This window comes from Rattus norvegicus, chromosome 4, assembly GCF_036323735.1.
Source record: "Rattus norvegicus strain BN/NHsdMcwi chromosome 4, GRCr8, whole genome shotgun sequence".
In the NCBI taxonomy this organism is placed as follows: domain Eukaryota; kingdom Metazoa; phylum Chordata; class Mammalia; order Rodentia; family Muridae; genus Rattus; species Rattus norvegicus.
The window spans coordinates 169,694,552-169,717,161 of record NC_086022.1 but is presented as its reverse complement, the minus strand read 5'-3'; the positions used below and the strand labels follow the sequence as shown (position 1 = coordinate 169,717,161).

Here is a 22,610-nt window from a genome sequence, read left to right as displayed (position 1 = left end):
CACACAATAAATTCACTGCCAATTAATAAAGATAGAAACCTCGCGCCTAGACAAGATAAAATTGACCTAGACCACCTGGATCTGGAACATCCTGCTCTGTCGTCTCCATCTTCATTCTGTCGCTCCTCCTCCTCTCTCCTTCCTAGACTCTCCCCGCCTACCCTTCCTTCTCATCCAATGATAGGCTTCGCCTTATCCTGGCCCCGCCCTGCTGCATAACGACATCATCCTACAGTCCACCACAGTACAATTCCTGCTGTCTCTAAATATGTTTGTGTGCTTGAGGCAGGGTCTCATAATGTATTCCAAACTGACCTCAAGTTCACAATCCCCCTGCCTATCCCCAAGGGCCGGGATTTGAGGCATAGATAACCATGCTTGATTCCTCCATTATCTTATAGTTCCTTTTTAAGGTTTATGTGAGTTCATGCATCCTTTGCAAAGTCCACTGATTTTTTTTTTAATTGTGTGTGCCTGATATGTGCGCATGAAGTAGGCATGCTTGTTCTGCACATGCTTGTGGAGGTCAGAGAACAACTTTTGGCAGTCAGTTTTCTACTTCATCGCAGGCTCTGGGGATGAAACTCGGATCGTTAGGTTTATATAACAAGCGCGCAAGCGTGCAAGCGCTTTTACCTGCTGAGCCGTCTCGTTGGCTTTGGTCAGTCCGTTTTTAAGCCTTTTCCGTCCTTAATTCTGCACACCGCAGAGCGCATTCATTTGTTCTCGTGGTTGGCAGATCTCGGGCCCCTTGGTTTCCCAAAGCCTCGACCTTACTCCTGGCGTCTGTGGGTCACGTTAACGTGTCCCCTTGGCCCTGTGCTGCCCGTAGACTGGTGCTTGGTACTAGAGATGCAGTCAGGCTGAGGCTTTTGAGTTTGGAGCAAGGCTCTTCCCTGGGTGTTTAGCCCTTTAGACTCCTGTGTCTCTAGGTGCTGAGGCCTGGTAGGGGCTCCTGGGTCTGCTAAGCTCTGCTCCTGTGGAGTTGGTTAGTAAGCTGAGGATGCTCCTACTTATGTGCATCGCCGTTTATCAGCTGGCATACTTCAACACAAGTCTCCCCTCTTCTCTCGTTTTTACGAAGGGGGAGAGAGAGAGAGAGAGAGAGAGAGACAGAGAGAGAGAGACAGAGAGAGACAGAGAGAGAGACAGAGAGAGACAGAGACAGAGACAGAGAGACAGAGAGAGAGAGAGAGAGAGAGAGAGAGAGAGAGAGAGAGAGAGAGAGAGAGAGAGTGCAGGAGGCATGGCTCTCAGCTTCTCCTCCTTTCATAGTTTTTAGGATGATTGATTTCTTTCCTTGGCGTCTTCCAAAAGCCGTGATCTTCCTCTCTGGTTTGTTTTGCTTCGCTTTGTATTTGTTTGTTTGGTTGCTTGGTTTTGGTGTTTTGGTTTCTGTTTTTTGGGGTTTTTTTTTTGTTTGTTTTTTGGGGTTTTTTTGTTTTGTTTTGTTTTGTTTTGTTTACCATCAACAGAAACACGACTTTAAACATGCTGGCTGCACCGCACGGCTTCCCACTTGTTCTTTGGGTTTTTCTTGTTGTTTTTATTTTGTTTTGTTCCCCCATTTTTCTTTCTTGGCCTTAAGAAAATCTATTTATGTGGCGTGGATATGAATACAGGTGTGGGCATGCCGTGAGGAGGGCGTGAAGGCCAGAGGACAGTTTTGGGGGTTGGGCCTCGGTGCTCTCTTTGTTGGAGACAGACTCTCTGTTGCTTGTCTGCTGAGTGGCAAGCTAGCTGGGTGTGCAAGCCCCCTGGGATTGATCCTCCGGGCTCCACTTCCTGTCACTCCAGGGGAGCACTGACGTGCAGATGCTTTTGCTATGTGTCTGGCTGTTACTGTGGGTGCTCCAGGTTCAAACTCAGGAAGGCGTGCACGCACTTTTACTTTTGCACTCAGCCGTTTCCCCCCACCCTTCCCTCCCTTTGTGAGACAGGATCTCAGGATCCCACCCTGGCCTCGAACTCTCTGTGTAGCCAGGGAGGATCTTGAACTTCTGGTCCCCATCCCTCCACCCTCCAAGCCCTGGGATTACAGGTGAGCACTACTGTGCCAGAATCTGAGGTTTTTATTCTCTCAGATGCTCAGATTGTCTCATTTGGAGCCGGTAGGAGCCATGTTGGTTTCTCTTCACCCATGGACGCACACCTCAGGCTGACTTTGACATCTTCCTTCCTTTTAAATGCATCTCAACATTTCCTGATCTCGAGCCAGAGTTAACCACTCCTCTAAGACCTACCCGGTTCTTTACGATTGAAAAGGACACGTAGACAAAGAAAGGGTAGATTAGGACCAGTGTGGTATAAGCATTAGCCACACAAACCTGCTAACCTAAGTTCAGTTCCCAGAACCCACCTAAAAACACAGATGCAGTGCCATGCGTCTGCGGTCTCAGCACCCCTACGATGAGATGGAGTAGAGACGGGAGAATCATCTGGAAGCCCTGGGCCAGCTAGCCTGGCGTATACAGTGAAGTAGCATGAGCAAGAGACTCCTGCCTCAACAACACGGAAGGAGAATCGTCCTCTGACCTTCACGTGTGCACCATGGCACATGCAAGCACGCGCACACACACATACACAACATACATGTGCACATTAATAAATAAATGTTGGGGCTGGGGATTTAGCTCAGTGGTAGAGCGCTTGCCTAGCAAACGCAAGGCCCTGGGTTCGGTCCCCAGCTCCGAAAAAAAGAAAAAGAAAAAAAATAAATAAATGTTAACGGATTGATTAAGGGGCTAGAGACGGGTCAGTGGATAACATTGCTTGCCTTGTAAGCCCGAGGACCTGGGTTTGGATCCCCAGCATTTATGTGAAGAAGAAAAGGCCAGGTGCAGCAGTACACCTGGCTGACCCCAGCGCTGAGGAAGCAGAGACAGGAAGACGGGTGCTTACTGGCCAGCCAGTCTAGCAAAATCAGTGAGCTCCAGGTATGTGCGAGAGACATCGCCAAAAGTAAGATGGAGAGAAATAAGGAAGACACCACCGTTAACCTCTGGTCTTCCCACATACGCACATGCACACCAGTATATACACACATCTAGGAGCTTACAAGGAACATATATACACACTACGCCTAATACTTAAAATGAATCCATGGAAGAAAGGGAGGGAGGGAGGGGGAGAGGGAACGGAGGAACAGTTCTAGAAATCTAAACACACAAAGGCAGCGCACATCTATAATCCTATATGGGGGACTAAACTAGAAAGATTATGAATTTGAGGCTAGCCTTGGGTACAGAGTGAAACCTTGACACGAACAAACCAAACTAAAATGTAAAGGAACCAAACGCCGCATTAATTTAGCCTTGCTTCTCCGTGGGTGAATGTTTTATAAATGAGCAAACCATCCTGTTACCATAAGCTTATTCCCGGGTTGGCCACACGGTGTCACCACAAGTCAAATGTGCACTTAACAGCAGTTGGATCCTGTGTGTTACTCTGGCTTAACGGAAAACAAGGTTGGTAAGAGAAGGGAGCAGTATTTCAAGGAATACAGTGAGAATGTTTGATGACCAGATTCTCTTTCTACAGCCTTGTAAGGAGGCGCCCACCAAGAGATTGTACCCTCATTAGCAGGACTGTTTAGAGAAATAAAATGCCTTAGGAAAAAAGATAATACTAGATAAATAGGTGTTGTTGTTGTTGTTGTTGTTTTAAGTCTTAGTTTGAGACAGGGCCTTACCATGTAGCCCTCGATAGTCTGAAACTCACCGTGTAGACCAGGCTGATCTAGAATTTATAAAAGATCTGCTGGGATTAAAAGTATGCACCACTGTATAAGTATATATATACATATAAATACACACACATTTATGTGGTGTACATGTCGGGGTCAGAATTCGACTTTAAGGAAATGGTTCTTTCTCTCTTCCCATCATGTGAGGTCTGGGGATTTGAACTCAGGTGCTCTGGCTTGGCAGCAAGCACCTTTACCCCTATCTGAATTCTTTGGGAATAGAATTTCCCTTACACTAAGACTCAAGGTGATCTTCCAGATTTCTGTCCTCCCTTTGAGGTGAGAACTCAGCCCCCACAACTGGATTCTCAGCAGAGACTGACAGTAATAGGAGAGACTGGGTGATTTAAGTGAGACCATCGCCATTTTAATGACATGTTTGGGGAAGGAACAGTTGGAGCCAGCGGTGCCTCGTGCTGGTAACTCAACACCAAGGAGGCAGAGGCAGGAGGTCCGCCATGACTCTGAAGCCAGCTAGGGCTTCATATAGTAAGCCCATCGTAAGTTTATCAGTCCAGCCTAGGCTACAGAGTGAGACACTATCCCCAAAAAGAAAAAAAGGAAAGACTGGAAGGTGTATGGTCAAGGGGCGTGGCTCAGTGACCGAGGGCTTACTGCGCATGTACAGGGCTCTCAAGCAACCCAAACAATAAAGAAGAGAGAGGGAGCTGGAAATCAGGGGTTTGCCAGTTCACTGAGAGGCCCTGACGGTCAGATTGATGGCGTATGACTCATACGGTTTCCATGTCTGTAAGACAAAGATAACCATCCCTAGTTTGTCATGAGGATAAGATAGGATCATATATGTAAATGCCCACGCATCGCCAGTTATGTCGTGGCTCCATCTGCCCATACAGTCTCGGTGTGTCTGACCTGACCGCTAACGCTGGTGGCCAGGACACCACGGAGCAGAAGTTGTCTACCCTCTTGCAGCTCCGGCCTGGGCTCTGTGCTCAAGAATGTTCCACCCAGTCAGTACTTGCACTTGTTCAGTCCGCATCGGTGAAATTCCCTCCTCCCCGTGGAACGGAGATGGGCGGTTGCTACTCTTCTTGTGTGGGGCACAGCGGCTGCATTCACAGCTGGTTAGTTTTCTCAGCTTGGCACAACCTAGAGTCACCTGGTGTCTTAGTTAGGGCTACTGTTGCTGAGATGAAACACCATGACTGAAACCAAGGTGGGGAGGAAAGGGTTTGTTTGTCTTAAGCTTCTACATCGTAGTCCATCACTGAAGGAAGTCAGGACAGGAACTCAAATAAGGCAGGAACCTGGAGACAGGAACTGATGCACAGACGGTGAATGGGTGCTGCTTACTGGCTTACTCTCCATGGCTTGCCCAGCCTGCTTTCTTATAGAACCCAGGACCACCAGCCCAGGTGGCCTCACCCACAATGGGCAGGACCTTCTCCTGTCAAGCACTAATTAATAAAAAGCCCTACAGGCTTTCTCCTCTCCAATAGCCCTTACTAGCGTCAAGTTGACCTAAAATTAGCCAGCACACCCGGGAGGAGGGGTCCTCAATTGAGAAATTATATCCATTGCACCGGCCTGGAGGTAGGTCTTCAGCATTTTCCTGATTAATGATTGATATGGAACAGCACAGCCCACTGTGAGAGGTGCAGACCCTGGGCTGGTTGGTGCTGGGTGCTACAGCCATGGGGTTGGGGAGGTGGGGGGGGTTCCTCTGTAGCAGTGGTTCTCAATCTGTGGGTCGCAACCCCTTTGGGGGTTGAATGACCCTTTCACAGAGATCACAAATCAGATGCCCTGCATATCAGGTACTTACATTGTGACTCATAACAGTAGCAAAACTACAGTTCTGGAGTAGTAGTGAAGATTTTGTGGTGGAGGGTCACCACAGCGTGAGGGGCAGTATTAGAGGGTCCCAGCACTGGGAAGGTTGAGAGCCACTGTTCTATGGCTTCTGCTTTAGTTCTCACCTCCAGGCTCAAATCCTGACTTCCTATAGTGAGGGACTGTGCCGTGGGCGTGTAAGCCAAGGAAACCCATCTCATCTTCTAAGCTGCTCTCCGTCAGTGTTTTGTCACAGTAAGAGAAGGAGAAGACATTAGGACAACCACTTTCTCTGTAAACTGGTATCATCTATTGTTAAGGTTTTAGACAGCATTAGACGGTCAATCTCTGAGTCGTTTTTTTCCCCCTCCCTCACTGGCAGCGCCACAGACTCATTGAAAGGTAACATGTGTGCATGCTAGCCTCCTTGACTGACTGAAAGTTTGACTCTCCTAAGTGTCCTAGTCTTTTTAGTCTGCCTCTTTCTTTTTTTTTTTTCCTGGACTCACATGCGTGCGTGCGTGCGTGTGTGCATGCGTGCGTATATACGCATACATCTTTTGCTTCCGTGGTAACCGCGGTCGTTCTTCTGACCTTGGGTGAGATAAAATACAGTGCCCTGGAGGATGGCTTCTTTGAAGACGAGGAGTTACAAACTTATTAACAGGCCTGCGAAAACAGTTTAAGCACTTTATTTCCTTTTGGGAGCTCGAAGCACTTTACAAGCATTCCTTGGTGCTCACTCAGGCATGCCCGTGAATTTGCAGAGCTGTGGACACCGAGCTGTCATCCCGCGTGTGCCGAGTGGAGGCCGAGACTGGTAGGAGTGAGGTGATGGTCGGTGATGAAGGCTGAGTCAGCCAGGGCTGGGCCTCCTTCCTACAAGGGGCTGTAGTCCTGGGAGGACTTGGCTGTCTAGCTTGTTTGCCTTTCGTGATTAGGGTCAGAGTGAGTTGGTAAAATGAGCAGAGAAGACAGCACACGCCCGCATTTCTATGACCCTCCCGGCCTTGTTTGTTTTCTGGTAGTTTCTATGGCGAAGCAATAGGGAGATTTTATTTTTATTACAAGATCATATACTGCCCGGGAATAAATGCAGGGTTTTTCAGGAGTGAACTTTATACATTCTTGAGTGATGACATTCCCTTTGTCACTGTCTACTGGGCCTCCACTCCCAAGAGGCCTTTGATAGGTCTTCCTGAGGGACGTTGTAGGACCCCTGAGAGCAACCTTTCTGCTTTCTGAGCAACATCTGTACCTTGAATTGCTCCTCACTGACCAGAGCCAGTACCCCTTGAGTGCAAACACTTGTGTCTCCACAACCAGCTCCCTTACTTTCTCAGTGAGTATCTCTGATTCCACTTCTTTGCCGGTCTAAGATTTTCGCAGTGTATATTAGCTTCCTTGACACAATAACAAAATACTCAACAAAAAATAACTTAAGGTAGAAAAGGTTTCACCTTTGGCTCAGTTTGAGAAGGAATAACGCTCGTTGAGACAGAGAAGGCTGGAGGCAGGAGTGTGAGGCCACTGGTCACACTACACCCACCGTCTGTCAAGCGGAGGGTAGAGGGTGTCGGGGGCACTGAAGCTCACCTTGCTTGGTTTCTTCCCTTTGTACTCAGCCCAGGACCCCAGTCTGTGCGATGGTGCTGCCATGTTCATTCCTTCCCCAGTTAAACCTCCCGGAAAACATTCTTGCAGGCACACCCTGAGGTGTGTACCCTAGGTGATTCCAAATCCAGCCAAGCTGACAAAAATTACCTGTCGTATGGTACCAGACGGATATTCAGGTACTACGTGAGGTTGTTGAGATGGCCCGGCTGGTGACGGCGCTGGCTGATCTGAGTGTAAGCCCCGGGATCCACATGGGGAAAAGAAACAACCCATATAATCTGTCCTCTGTCCCCACAGACAGCAGCACCATGCTGTGCACACATGCACACATCCACACACTGAATGAGTGAGTGAATGAATGAATGATTGTAACAAAAATTTAAAAAGTAACTGTCACACGTTAGATATTTCATCTATCTGCTTGTCCCATCATGGGTCTGTGTGGCAAAAATCCTAAGAAATTTGTATCTGTACCAAATACAACAAACATTTTTCAAAACACTTGGTGACAATTGGCGCATGTGTGTGTGTGTGTTTCTTCTGTGTGTGTGTGTGTGTGTGTATGTTTCTCTGTGTGTGTTTCTGTGTATGTATTTGTTTTTGTGTGTATGTGTGTGTGTTTGTGTGTGTATATGTTTCTGTGTGTGTATATGTGTGTGTTTCTGTGTTGTGTGTATGTGTGTTTGTATGTGTGTGTGTGTTTTTGTGTTGTGTGTATGTGTGTTTGTATGTGTGTGTGTTTCTGTGTGTGTATGTATGTTTCTCTGTGTGTGTTTCTGTGTGTGTATGTGTGTTTGTGTGTGTATGTGTGTGTGTTTGTGTGTGTATATGTTTCTGTGTGTGTATATGTGTGTGTTTCTGTGTTGTGTGTGTGTTTGTATGTGTGTGTGTTTCTGTGTTGTGTGTGGTTGTATGTGTGTGTGTATGTGTGTATTTCTGTGTGTGTTTCTGTGTTGTGTGTGTTTGTATGTGTGTGTGTATGTGTGTATTTCTGTGTGTGTGTTTCTGTGTGTATGTGTGTTTCTGCGTGTGTATGTGTTTCTGTGTGTATGTATGTGTGTTTGTGTGTATGTGTTTCTGCGTGTGTATGTATGTATGTTTCTGTGTGTATGTGTGTTTTTGTGTGTGTGTGTTTCTGTGTGCATGTTTCTGTGTGTGTGTGTGCGCGCGCGCGTGTGTGTGTGTGCATGAGCACACGTGCGTGTGTGCCATGGTGAGCATACAGATATCAGAGAACAGTTCACCGGAGTCTGTTCTCTCTCTGGCCATGTGGATCCTGCTGTCAGCCTGCTTAGCCATTCCATGGCCCCACAAACTTTTTCTTCATCATTATCCCCCCCCAAAAAATACATTTTAACAGCTACTTACACAGCATTTACATTGCATGAAATATGGTCTGTAATTCAAAAATTATTTAAGGGCCTTAGAGGGGCCAGCACTCAGTGGGTGAAAGTGCTTACTGTGCAAGGCTGAAGACCTGAGTTTGACCCCTGAGACCCACTGTGGAAAGAGAAAACTGACGCCCAAAATTTGTTCTCTTGCTTCCATCTATGCTATAGCATACAGAGGTCCTCCCTCACGGATCATACAGAGAGACAGACAGACAGACAGGGAGAGGCAGAGACGGAGAGACAAACAGAGAGAGACAAAGAGGCAGAGACAGACAGACAAGACAGAGAGAGACAAAGAGGCAGACAGACAGAGAGAGAGAGACAGAGACAGAGACAGAGACAGAAGAGAGAGAATAAGAAATAAAGTATCTGAGAGGACCGCACGGAGTACATGAGACTTTTGCATTAGTGACTTGAGCAGCTACAGATCTTAGTACCTGCGCAGGACCTTGAATAATCACTTCACAGACGCCAAGGGACAGTGGTAATAGTGGTTCCTACTGTGTGACAAGCACTACACTGGGCAGCCGGCAGTCTTTTCTCCCTTAATTTCCCCAGCAGCCTCTCAAGCAGCCATTATCATCCTTGCTTAGCCAAGGACTCAAGCACTCAAGATACTAAAGGGTTTGACCTTGCCCGTGAGCTGGAAGGTGGGGCTAGGATTGCAGCTTACATTCAATTTGCCTCTACTTAACTACAATACTTCTGGACCTTTCCAAAATCAGTCCTTTGGTGGTGTTTAAGACTTTGTTTTCCGGCTGGGGATTTAGCTCAGTAGTAGAGCGCTTACCTAGGAAGCGCAAGGCCCTGGGTTCGGTCCCCAGCTCCAAAAAAAAAAAAAAAAAAAAAAAAAAGACTGTTTTCCATTTAATTAATTACATCTCTGTATGTGTCTGTGTGTGTCTGTGCCTTTGGAAGCCAGCAGAGGGCGCTGGATCCCCTGAAGCTGAAGTCATGGGCGGCTGTGAGCTGCCTGACGTGGGTGCTGGGAACCGAACTCTGGTCCTCTGTAGGATCTACAGGTGCTCTTAACCTCTGAGCCATCTCTCCAGCACACACAAAATCAGTAATTGAGAGATCGAGAATTATTCATTTCACGGAACAATCTCATATCACGGCATAATGAGCAGAGTCTGTGGGAAACCTTCTACCCTTGTTCCCATAGCAGTATCCTCTGTACTTCACCCAGGTGACTCCCAGACACAGACTTTACACTACTCCAATGGCTAGCAGGCCATCATTGCTAGAAAAGCCCTTGAAACTTATCCTCTGTCTGCTGATCCCATTTCCTCCTTGGTGAGGCTCACTGAAACAGAGCTCAGCCATCTTCTCTACCTTCTACTCCCCCTCTTCTCTTCTCCTGTTTATTTGAAGAACCAAGCTGCATTCATTTGAAATTGGCTTCATCTTCCTCCCTGTTTTTTGGCTGCTGTTTGGACATCAGAATGAGCAGTCCCTCACAGACAAAGTCCTGGGTGACCCTGTAATCAACAGGCTGAATGCTTGCTGAGCGTGACTAACCGCTCGTAAAAGAGCCAAGCATGATTCAAAGAACTCCACCAAAACTAATGTATCATTTGGCCCCATGTTGGCCTGGTCCAAAGTCAGATTTTTGAGTCACAAAGCTCATTATCAATGCGGGTGTATTTGACTCTAATAAAGAGGTTAGTGAAGGCCGGATGTAGAGTGGTTTATTTTAGACTGGAAGCAGAATGAGTTTTGCTGTGGACGCAGTTATATAAGAAAGGGGCTAATCTGGGAAGGGGCGGCTTCTCTACTCCCCATTTCTGACATCACAATAAATAACCCACCTTGTGAGGAATCTCTTTACTTCCTAGAAAAGGAAAGGTTTTATGATTTCACAGCGGGGGGGTGGTGATTAGAAGAGGTTTCCTCGTCAGGTAAGCGTGTGAAGCTTGCACAGAGCCCCTCCCGAGACATCCTTGGGTGCCAGCCCTGGTCAGCTCTGATCTAATGAAGCCACCTAGTGTCCCTGTTAGGATGTGCTCAGTCATGACAGCTGTCCTGTTTCAGAAGACACACAGCTGTCACCCCCACCTTGGCAGCTCCACCCAGCTCTCCGAGGTGTCTGTCCTTCCTGCTGATGTCAGGCAGAGTGGCAGCTGAGGCAGCAGAGGGAGCCAGAGAGCTCACAGTTGGCTTCTGAGCGCTGCTGCCTTTCATTCCCGAGTTACATGTTTAGTCTCAGTAGTGCATACAACACCCATAGCACAAGGAAGAAGGGCTACATATTACATATTTATAGATGGGCTGGAGTGGACCCCCTCCTCTCACCTCTCTGGCGTGCTTGCCTTAGCCATGGCTATGTCTTCCCTCTAAAAGACTTGCCTTCTCTGCAAGGCCATGCCCTTTCTTACCAGCCCTTGCTCTTCTGTCTTTAGGCAATTCGGTGGTTATGCCAAGGAAGCCGACTATGTTGCTCACGCCACCCAGCTACGTACCACCCTGGAGGGCACACCAGCCACCTACCAGGGTGATGTCTACTACTGCGCCGGGTATGACCCTCCCATGAAGCCCTATGGACGTCGTAATGAGGTCTGGCTTGTGAAGGTGTGAGTCACTGGCTGAACTGAGAACATCGTGGAAGAGTGCCATGTGTCCCCTGACTTGGGGTCAAGAAGGGGCAGTACTTCTTCAGTTCCAGCTTTCCTTCAAAAATCCCTCGCTGCCGGTTTTCTGAAATAAGTGAAGACTGGCAGCATTGTTCTCAAGTTAGGATGTTCTGCGTCAGATCAGGAAAAAAAAAAATGCCAAGCAGCATTTCCTCAGCCATCTGGGTCACTGAAAACTGATCTTTTTAAAATTATCAATTTTGTATTTTTGTTAGTGAGGAAATATGTGATTTATGCATGAGCTTTCGTCTGTGATTCTTTTAAGAACTTTGTCTAGAAAGAACCCAAAAATATAAATCTTTGACTTATGCAGTAGAGACAGTTCTAAGTTATTTCCCAGTTCTATAGTCCTTTAAGAAATACTTATTTTTACGTGTTTGCGTGTGCGTGTGCGTGTGCGTGTGCGTGTGTGTGTGTGTGTGTGTGTCTGTCTGTCTGTCTGTCTGTCTGTCTGTCTGCTCATGTGTGGGTAAGCGCTCTTAGAGTCCATAAGAGGACACCAAGTCCACCATGGAGCTGGGGTTACAGGAGATTGGGAGCCGCCAGACTTGAGTGACTGAGAACTGAACCAGGTCCTCTGGAAAAGCAGCAACCACGCTTAACCACTGAGCCATCCCTCCAGCCCCAAGACTGACAGTCTTAACAGAGTGCCGTTGACGATGTTCACTGTATTTCGAGATCTGGAGTCTGCAGAATATTCTCCAAGGATCCCATGGAAAGAGGCGGAGCTCTGGACGCCTGGCTATCTCTGAGCTGAGGATTTACAGTTTCCAGACAGCACATCTGTGAACAACAGCAGAGGATCAGGTTCGCAAGCTGCGGTTGGTCCACAGGGGTTTGCAGAAGTTACGAAAGCAGATGGAGAAGAAAGCTCACACTCCCCCACACAACCAACCCCGAGGGCAGGAAATCTCACCAGGAGGAGTTATTCAGACCGATGAGATCAGAAAAGGCGAGGCTCCAGTTTCCTTAACTGAATGAGAGACAGGAATTGAAAGAAAAGATGAAGAGTTTTGCCTACAGAGAAGGGGGCGGGAGCTGTGAGTGGGAAGTGGGGAAAGGAGCTAAACTGGAACTCGTTGCAGGTAGCAAGGCAGGGGACTTAAGGGGTCATGAGGTGTACCAGGATCAGCCCCATCAACAGCCTTAAATTAGACAACTATAAAGATCTCCCAGAGGAAACTCAAGAGACCACCTGTCCGTGATTGGGTTACTATGGAAACAGCAAGAGCTCACTCTGCATGATGCTTAGAAGGGGGAAGAAAGGCTCTGGAGAAGGAGGAGGAGAAACAGTGACTGATGGAGTGTCAGTGGGGGCCTTCCAGGGTCACTTCTGAGTTACAGCCTCCAGTGTTTCTGAAGACCACCCTTGGCCGCCTGGTGCACTGCGCACGCACGTGCTGTGAAACTGACCATGGGGACTCTGAATGGAGGGGTCGTGTCATGACTCTCACACAGATGAGGAGGTGAGACTATGCCCAAGCTTTCACAATGAACCCAAGTCTAAGAGAAGGGTAGTGCAGGTCATGCCAGGCACTTTGAAGAGTGTGTGTGTGTGTGTGTGTGTGTGTGTGTGTACAAAGAGGCCTAAAGAAGGTGTTAGAATGACTGCCAAGTCCCCATGATTGAGCAGCAAGCCCTCTTAACTGCTAAGCCATCTCTCTGGTCCCAGTTTGGATTTTGTCCTAAAAAAGAAAAATTAAAAATACTTGTGTAGCATTAATTGGGAACATGACCCCATCGTGTTTTAAGAGGAAACGTCTGTCCACAGTACAGAATATACAAGGAGGGGGTGTGTGGCTGAGTCAGGAAGACCAGCCTCAATGTCAACCCCTTGCATGGCACTATGACAACTGAAAGTCCATTTCTGACCTGTGAAGCCCTGTGTGATTCCTCCTCTGCTCCTCCAGCTGCCCGGCCTTTCTAATCTCCTCACCCCAGAACAGCCACAGAACCCCTTGTCACCTCTTCCAAAGGCTGGATCTCACCATCCCATTGATGGTACCTTGACCCCTACCTTTTCAAAAGGGCCTGGAATGCCCTGTCTCTAAATAACCCCGCCTCCTTCCCGGATATATCATCTAGGAATGCAGTGAGTAGTAGAAGGGATGAAGCTTTCTCTTCTTAAACGGCAAGAAATATACAAGTAGGTTGAATAGCAGATGCTATCGTCTCCGGGCTGCAAGGTAGCCACGGCAGATCCTGCTGTCAGGGCCTTGCTCAAGGCAGGGAAGGACCAAGGAGAGGAAGCAGCACCTGCAACATCCTTAGCCCCATTGTGTGAGAAAACAAGTGTTTTCCAGAGGTCCCCCAGGAAGAGTGGCACCAACTGACTAGGTCAACAAAAGCTGCTGCAAGGTGTGTTTGCAACTTGGAAAATGTATACAATTTGGAAAGTGTATACAACTTGGGAAGTGTGTTCCTCTAACTGGGAAACTCAGAGGCCCAGGAGAAAGGGATCCAGAATGGCCTTAGCAGGACAATCAGCTGTGATTCCAACATGGAGAGGGGTGTGTGGGTATGTGTGCCTATTGGCAAGTGAGAGACGGGAGGAGAGAGTGATTGAGATGGGTGAGGCCAGGTTGGCTAAGATGTGCAGATTTTCTCTCCTCCACCCCCAGTGCCTGCTGTTCCCTGTCTTTCCTCCCTCCCCTGCAAAAGCCAGAACTGGGGAGCACAGCCACCGGAGAGGCAAGGAGAATGGATTTCAGCCACCCGCTCCCCCTACACACACTGAAGACCCAGGGACAACTAGATGACAGTGACAGAGTTCACTGGATATAAGGGACAAGAGCTGAGAAAGAAAAATAAATTCGCCCCTGTTCTATACTTAATAATGCAAGGTTGCTGGCGTGCATGGTGGTACACGCTTTCACATTGGAGGCAAGAGGAGTGGGAGTCCAGAGCCAGCCTTGGCTACATAGAGTTTGAGTCTAGCCTGTGCAACATGAGAACCTATATCAAGCTGGAGGAAGACAAACAAAACAGGCTGGGCATGGCGGCACACGGTTATAAGGCCAAGGCAGGAGATTGCCACAAGTTCAAGGCCCTGCCTGGATTGCGTGTTGAGTTCCAACCTGAGCTAAAAGTGAGATACTCTGGGGCAGGGAGACAAGATTGGTGGGCACGTAGAGAGCCGTGGTGAGATCCACGCTGGAGCCCTTGACCGACGGGGTTCAGGAAAGGTTGGGGATTCTGCTGCAGTCACCTTGCCCATTGGAGCAGGAAGCTATCCAGCTGCTTGGGGAAAGAGCTGGGCTGAGGCCTTCATTGAACCAGGCCACAGATCTCCGAAAAGGGCAAACCAGGTTCCAAGTTCAGCAGTGGGTCCTTGCAGATGCAAACTTCCCTACTTCCTCCTCTGCCAGTGTGGGCCTGTGGAGCTCAGAACAGACTGGACATCCCACAGCTCCTGGAGGCTGTGCTGATGCTCCTGCCCCAACACCTGTGAGGAGAGCCCGGCTGCTGTCATAGACCTGGTGCCCAGTGACAAGGAGAAGGGCCTGCAGACCCTGATATGGAACCATTATGAATCCCTTCTCCCCCTCCCAAAAAAAGGGCATTTGCTGTTGTTGCAACCTGGGAGACGGCACCGAGTGGCAACACTCTCCTCAAGAAGGGAACACTCGACCTCAGATCCTCATAGAGACCTCTCCAGGCTGAGAATTGTCTATGCCTGAACCCAACCAGCAGGCCTTGCCTTGGCAGGAGCCAGACCTGGACACCAGCCTTGGGTTCAGGAAGTTGGCAGAGAGACTTTGCTGACCCTGACAGAGTCCTCCTTCCATGATTTGTGAAATAATTGATGGGAGATGGGGGCGGGGGGCGGGGGAGCAGTCATTGTCAATTTTCGATCTAAAGGTTTTGTACTCATAAAAAAAAAAAAAGGTGAGATACTGTCTCTCAAAAAGAAAAAAAAAAAAAGAAAGGAAGGAAGCCAAAAGGGAGGGAGAAAGAGAAAAGGGAGACCACAAGCACCGGCTTGCCCATTGCCAATCTACAAATGAAGACGCTCCCATCTGTCGCCCTGCCCACTCTCACCGGTGTCATTGCCAAAACAGAAGTTTATTTTTAAAAGCCTCCGGCCTCATCTCACCTCTCTCCTTGGGGGTGGGGGTGTGGGGGTGGAGGCTGGATTAGAGCATGGGGCCCTGGAAAACACTGAACAGGAAGTTTGGGTATCGATGACTGACCCTCTTGTAGGCTGAGTGCTGGGGGTCACAAGGGTCATGGCTTGAGGCCACAGCCTCCCTGAGCTATTCACAGACATGCTCAGCCATTTCCCAGAACACCCCCTTCCTGGGCCCTTAGCATCCCCCATGTTGTGCAAGCTCTGTCCAGTAAGATTAGTTCTGGATGTCGTGTGGCCCATGACAGTGTCCTGGGGTCATAGGATGATTGCAGCTACAAACCCAGGGGAACCCCCAGTGAGTTAGTCATAGCTTGTTTAAGGAAGATCACCCTAATTTACACTTGGCTTCCCACTCTTGAGTAATGTTCTTTGATCTTGGGCACAGTAATTACAGTTTCACGGCATGCCACGTTGACGGGTTTGTATCTGGTGGAATGCCATAGGTTTGGCCTTTGAGTTCATGTCCCGTGCCGGCACTAGGCTTTTCCTGTTTTTGTTTCTATAGCAACATCGTTCTGTACCAACCAATGAGTACACATGGAGGGACCCATGGCTCCAGCTGCACATGTAGCAGAGGATGGCATTGTCCAGCATCAATGGGAGGAGAAGCCCTTGGTCCTGTGAAGGCTCATTTCCCCAGTGTAGGGGAATGCTGGAGCGGTGAGGTGGGAGTGGGTGGGTGGGAGCGGGAGCATCTTCATAGAAGCAGAGGGAAGGGGAGAGGGGGGATGGGAGAGGGAGGAAAGGGGATAACATTTGAAATGTAAAGACATAAAATATCCAAGAAAAATAAAATTAAAAAAAAAAAGAAGAATAATCTGGGGAAAGGCCCAAACAATAGCCACAAACACAGCGTCAGGAACCAAGCTAGCAAGGTAGAAATGATACAGTGCCCTGTGAGTGGGGCAAGAATTGGTGTTGGTTGTGATGAGTTTCACAGAACCCAACTGTAAGACTGTCTTGTCTCTGCAGTGAATAAGCTACACTTTCACCAAAAAAATCACCTCATGGAGCTGGAGAGATTGCTCAGTGGTTAAGAGCACTTGCTGCTCTTGCAGAGAGGACCGGGGTTCTGATCCCAGCACCCACAGTACGCAGCTCACAGCCTTCTGTAAATCTACCTCCATGGGAACTAAAGTCCTCGTCTCGCCTCTGTGGGCGTTCTCATATACATATACAGACAAACATGGACACACAGAGACAAGTAGATCTTCTTTTCAAATTCAGCTTGTGACTAGACTCAGGCCCCAGCGTGGTGTCTCTTCCTCTCTCCTGGGTCCCTTATTCTCCAAGAGTAGCAGGGTAGCCAGGGGTTCCTCTAACGTGCTCCCACAGGGCCTCCTGCCCAACTTGACTCACTCCGCTCTCGATGCTAGAATCTACTATCCGTCTCTACCTGCCCAAGGTCCAGCTTTCGCATCTTCCGTTTTCCCTGATTCCTCCAGTACTAGCTGCTTCCCCTAGGAATTCTAAACTTGATTGGTAGAGTAATGCATAGCATTTGTGAAGCCTTGGATTTTATCCCCATTGTTACATAGACTGGGCATGGTGGTCCACACCTGTATCCAGCACTGAGGGGGTGGAGGCAAGGAAATCAGGAGTTCAAGGTTATCCTCAGCTACATAGAGAGTTTGAATATAGCCTGGAATATCTATCACACACACATTCACACACACTCACACACACACACTCACACACACACACACAAACTCACAGAGAGACAGAGACAGAGACAGAGACAGAGACGGGGGGAGACAGAGGCAGAGAGACAGACAGGGAGAGAGAGTCTTGTGCACAGTACATAATTTTATTAATTATCAATTGGACTTTTTAAAAGAACTAATACCAGGTGTTGCCAACAATCAGGAGGCTACCGGGCCAAATTGGGCTACATATCAAGACCATGTTTCAAAAACACAAAGCAAGGGACTAGAGAGAGAGCTCAACCGTTAAAAGCATTTGTGGCTCTTGCAGAGGACCCGGGTTTGGTCCCCAGAACCCACATGGTGGTCCACAACTGTCAGTAACTCTAATCCTAGATGCCCTCTTCTTGACCTTTAAGGGTACCAGGCACATACGTGGTGCAAACATATACACGCAGGCAGAACATCCATACACATAAAATCAATGAATATCAGGGTTGTTTTTTTAAGAAAAACAAAATGAGATATTGGTAGCTAAAACTTATGGAGGGGCATTCGCTGTGTCCTAGATCCTTGCTCATTAAATAAGTGACCTGATTTTACGCAGCAGGAAAGCCACAGACACTGCTCTCTGCATTCCATTTACAGATTCACCAGGAGGTTCAATAAGATGCCCTAGGCTAGCCCGGTATGAGGATTTATGCAGCACTGGGGAGGCAGGAAGATCTCATCTTCAGCCACAGAACAAGGTTGAGGCCAGCTGGATATGGCTGGGTCGTCATTCAGAAGCCCGTCCTAGAACCAGTGGAGGGTCTGTCAGCATGATTGCTGTCCACAGAGGGAGAGGGAGGAAAGACCAGGCAGTCAGACCACTGCTGGGAATCAGTGCTGCTTCCGGGTGCTCGGGTTCAGAGTTGTCCGTCTACATCCAAGGCGCATCCCCTAGGGACACAGGGTTTATAAGGCAGACACTGAGCCACAGAGTAAATTATACAGGAGGATTAGCCCGCCTTTCATCGCACTCACCGGCGGGCACACGCCCTGCCTCATTCACCCGTTCTCGCCTATCCAGAGCTGCGCTGCCAAGTGGCTAGGAGTGTGAACCTGGCAGTCCGTCTGCCAGGGGGCAAACTCTGCCTCTGCCATCTATATGGTGTTGGGCACTCCAAACTGTTTGTTTGAGACAGGGTCTCCTGTAGCCAACATTTACCTGATTACCAGAATCGAAATGCTGGACATCAGCCTGGGAAGAGACAATTGGCTACACACTCCCAGAAGGCATTCATCTCCCCCACGTCGCTATAATCAGAAATCAGCTTTCCTTAAGGCTGCACGGCTCCCTCACCTGGCAAAGTCCCCCGTGCTGCTGTACCTCATCCTCCCCCGCTGCCCCCCAGCCCCCAGCCCCACCCCCACCCCATCTCCTCTAAAAGGCTCTTGAGTAAAATGGAGAAATGAGTGGGGAACACGGCAGACCAAATACCCATGGGGGGTGGTGAGGAACAGCCTGAACCCTCTCCTGGATCGCAAACTCATGACGCGGCTGTGGCTCCACCCACACGTCCAGTCAGGGGAGACCTTGTGGAACTGGTCAATCCCCTGCTCATACGCTTCTCCACTCCGCTGTACTTCCTGGCTTTTGGTGTGGCTTTTATGTTTTGTTTTATCGGGATTTGGGGGGTTGTTTGTTTGTGTTTTACTTAGGGTTTTTACTGCTATCAACAGACCCCATCACCAAGGCAACTCTTATAAGGACAGCATTTAATTGGGGCTGGCTGACAGGTTCAGAGGGTCAGTCCATTATCAAGGCAGGAACATGGCAGCATCCAGAGGCATGGTGCAGGAGGAGCCGAGAGATTTGCATCTTCATCTGAAGGCAACTAAGTGAAGACTGGCTTCCAGGCAGCTAGAACAAGGGTCTTAAAGCCCACACCCCGCAGTGACGCCACACCTACTCCAACAGGGCCACACCTAATAGTGCCACTCCCTGGGCCAAGCATATTCAAGCTCACCATTTATTTGTTTGTTTGTTTGGTTGGTTGGTTGGTTTGGTTTTTTTAAGTTTGGTTCTATGGTTTGGCCTAAAATAGTCTGAATTTTTCCTCATCATTTTTTTTGTCTCACAAACTTTTATTCAGCCCTTCCAGTGCACCAAGCACAGCTCTCGGTGATCAGATACATCAACAAACAAAACAAACCCTGGCACAGCAAGTGCGGAGGAAACCTGCATGGGGTGCACTGCGTTATATTTTAGGAAGTACTAAGTGTTCTAGCAAAATTAAAAAGTGGAGCAGAGGAAGAGAGGGTGTGGCTTTCGGGTTTGTGAAGAGAGTGGTACGTAAGTCTTACTCATGAGGTCAGCTGAGACCTCGTAGAAAAGAATGCAGGATGGTAGCGAATCAGCTGGACAGATGGACAGCTGGACAGATGGACATGTGGAAATAAATTAAATACTGAGGAACCATCCGGTGCAAAGGCCTGGGAGTAAGATGAACCTTGGTGACTAAGGGCTGGGAGGGGCTCCACAGGGAGTAGAGGGGAACACAGGCCAGGGAAGATCATGTAAGGACCAAGAAGAGGTTCTATAAGGACTGAGGCTGCTGTGCTGCTGTAAAGCATTTGAGTGTTCTCTGATGGAAAACAGATCCATTCCGGGATTCCAGCACAGGGTGAAGTGATTCTAGTCAACCCGGGAATGCCTCTGCTGCTGAATCAGGGTCCACGATAACAGGACTAAGCCAGAAACTGGGAACACAGGACTGCGAGCCAATGACCAGCTGGCGCCCTTTACAGCTAAACAAATGAGGAGTGTTTGTCACTTGAACCAGTTAAAGTGACACGAGTATGCTTATAGTTTGAAGACTGACACAGCGGGATGTCCTGATGAACTAGACATTTTATACGAAAGAAGAGAAAGACATCAGGAAGGCTGAGATTCTGTTAATTTAACATTATTTGTTTGTGTTTGTTTATTGAGAGAGACAGGCAGACACAGACAGAGAAATGGGGAGGGAAAGGAAAAGGGAGAGGAGAGGGGAAAGGGAAGGGGAGGGGGGAGGGGGGGAGGAACATGCCTTGTCTCACGTGTGAAAAACTTGTGAGAGTTGCTTCTCTCTTTCCACCACCTGAGTTCCACAGATCATTCAGGCGTCAGGAATAGCAGCAAGCACTTTTGCCTTCTGAGCCATCATCATTCCAGCCCCAAAGGTTTCGTTTGTTTTTTGTTTGTTGTTTTTAGTGGGCCCCACTATGTTGTCCAGGTTGGTCTTGAACTCCTGAAGGCAAGCAATCCTCCTGTCTTAGCCTCTCCAGTAGCTAGAAGTATAGATGCCAACCACCATGCTTGACTTGACTCTTTTTTTTTTTTTTCTTTTTTTTCGGAGCTGGGGACCAAACCCAGGGCCTTGCGCTTCCTAGGTAAGCGCTCTACCACTGAGCTAAATCCCCAGCCCCCTTGACTTGACTCTTAAGAGTTATTATGTCCGCAACTATAAGTGTGGCTTTCCTGTCACCTGAGGCACAAGAGACTCCTGGTGGAGCAGGCTTGGGGTGTCGGGACCCCATACTTTCTTCCACCCCCAGCAAGAGTAATCTACATGATGTTGATAAATCGTCCTATGATTTTTCAGTCACGGAGAAGCTGGCCCTGGAACTGGGGTCTCCCTCACCTGCTTCAGTCTGAAATATATTTATGTCCTGTGTCCTCCAAAATCCTTGCCCTGGACCTTAACTGTAACAGGGGACAAAACACATGAGGACCTCTCAATAGTGAAAGCACCTCACCCTTGAAAACAATAGAAGGCAAATTGTTCATTTTTTATTATTAAATATTTTATTTATTTACATTCCAAATGCTGCTCCCCATCCTGATCCCACATACACACGCCCTGCATCCCCCTTCCCTGGGGCATCACGTCTCTACAGGATTAGGCACATCCTCTCCCGCTGAGGCAGACAAAACAGCCCTCTGTTACACATGTGCCATTGCCCTTGGACCAGCCCATGGATGCTCTTTGGTTGGTGGTTTAGTCTCAGGGATCTCCCAGGGGTTCAGGTTAGTTGACAACGTTGGTCTTCCTATGGGGTTCAGTTCCTTCAATCCTTCCCCTAAGTCTTCCATAGGGGTCTCTGACCTCCATCAATGATTGACTGTATCTGCATCTGTCTCAGTCAGCTGCTGGGTAGAGCCTCTCAGAGGACAGCCACACTGTCCTTCTAACTGAGATTACTACCTTTTTTTTTTTTTGTCCTGTATTACAAAAATGCCTACAGTGGGGGGGTCAGACGGGGGTGGGTGGGAGAAACCTCTGCTGTGCCCAGGTCTCTGGCCTGGCTGTCTTGGTGGCAATATGCTAGCAGGTTCCCCCAGGCATTTGTCCTGAGTGCTGATGCCAGATTTGGTAATGTTCTCCTCTCCTGTTCCCTACTGTTCTCTGTTACTGAAAATTCTCCCCAGAAGGAGCAGCACCCTTATCCATCCAGAAGTTTTGACAGAGAATTCCATCACTGTTTCACCCACAGACGCAACCTAAGGGAGGAGGGGCTTAGGTCAGCTCTCATATTGGGAGCACGGTGTGCAGGCATGGTGGCAGGAACGTGAGGCAGCTGCCGCATGGAGCCTACAGGCAGGAAGCAAGGAGAGATGAACTCCGGTGCACCACTCGCTTTCTCCCTTCCTACGCAGCCCAGAACCTCACTCAGCCTATGGGATGGTGCCAGCCACGGTCCAGGTGGGTTGTCTCTACTTGGTTAGCCCTGGCTAGATATGCTGTCAATGACATCAGAGGTGTGTCTCCCAGGTAATTTCAAATTCAGTCAAGTTGATAGCAAAGATTCCCCCTTCGAGGTTTATCAAATTTATGAAGCTTTATCAAGTTTATTAAACAAATTTATCAAGGAATGATAAATTTGCCAGACAATGAACTTCTCGTCCTTAAGTGACTCGCAGCTCTAACATAAAACGGGAGTTTAGCCACCATCTTTATAGGGGACAGAAATCCTGCCCTGATTGCAAACTTATTTCAGTGGGATATCTGAAGACTGGGTCAGATGTGACATTGTTCAGCCTTTAAAAGTGCACCCAAGGTTGAAAATCCAAAATTCCACCCTAGTAGATTGCTATGCTTGTCAGCTACAGGGATTTGCTAGTGATGGTTGTAATGCTGGGAATTTTTCATTGATATTAATCTAAACATGCTTCATTGGAAAGATTCAGTGAAGTCACTTCCTGCCCTCCAAGTTTAATTCAATTATTCACTTGGAATTCTGAAAAGAAAATGGACATTCGACTCAGATGTTCTTATTTCTTCTGAAAAAAAAAAATAATAACCACTGAGATCCTGAAAGAAAAATGCTACAACAATATAAACAATACATCTAATTATTTCATTCACATTGACTGTCTGTCCCATTCTGTATGTTGCAACAGTTAGGGAAGACACAGAAGCTATAATCTTAACATTTACGAGGACATCTCTAACACTTCAGAGCACACGCCCTTTCGGGAAACGCTGGTGCTGGTGGGTCCATCCGTTTCCATAAGGATAAAAGCCTCTGGCTTTGGCAAAGCTGTTTAGGAACTCTGTAGACATGAAAGTTAGCACCACAGCCAAGCAGGGAGTTCCCTCATGTTGACATGAACATGAACTCAGCTCA

The 22,610-nt window shown here is 48.2% G+C and overlaps 1 protein-coding gene across 1 annotated transcript in view; it reads left to right on the top strand.

Annotated features, from left to right (window-relative positions):
- Positions 1–11,497, top strand: part of Hebp1 (heme binding protein 1) — a 29,535-nt gene extending 18,038 nt beyond the window's left edge. Inside the window, exon 4 of the mRNA NM_001398876.1 lies at positions 10,950–11,497. Coding sequence (NP_001385805.1) covers positions 10,950–11,124 — 175 coding nt within the window. The 3' untranslated portion in view covers positions 11,125–11,497. The remainder of the gene's footprint in view (positions 1–10,949) is intronic.
- Positions 11,498–22,610: the final 11,113 nt, after the last annotated feature.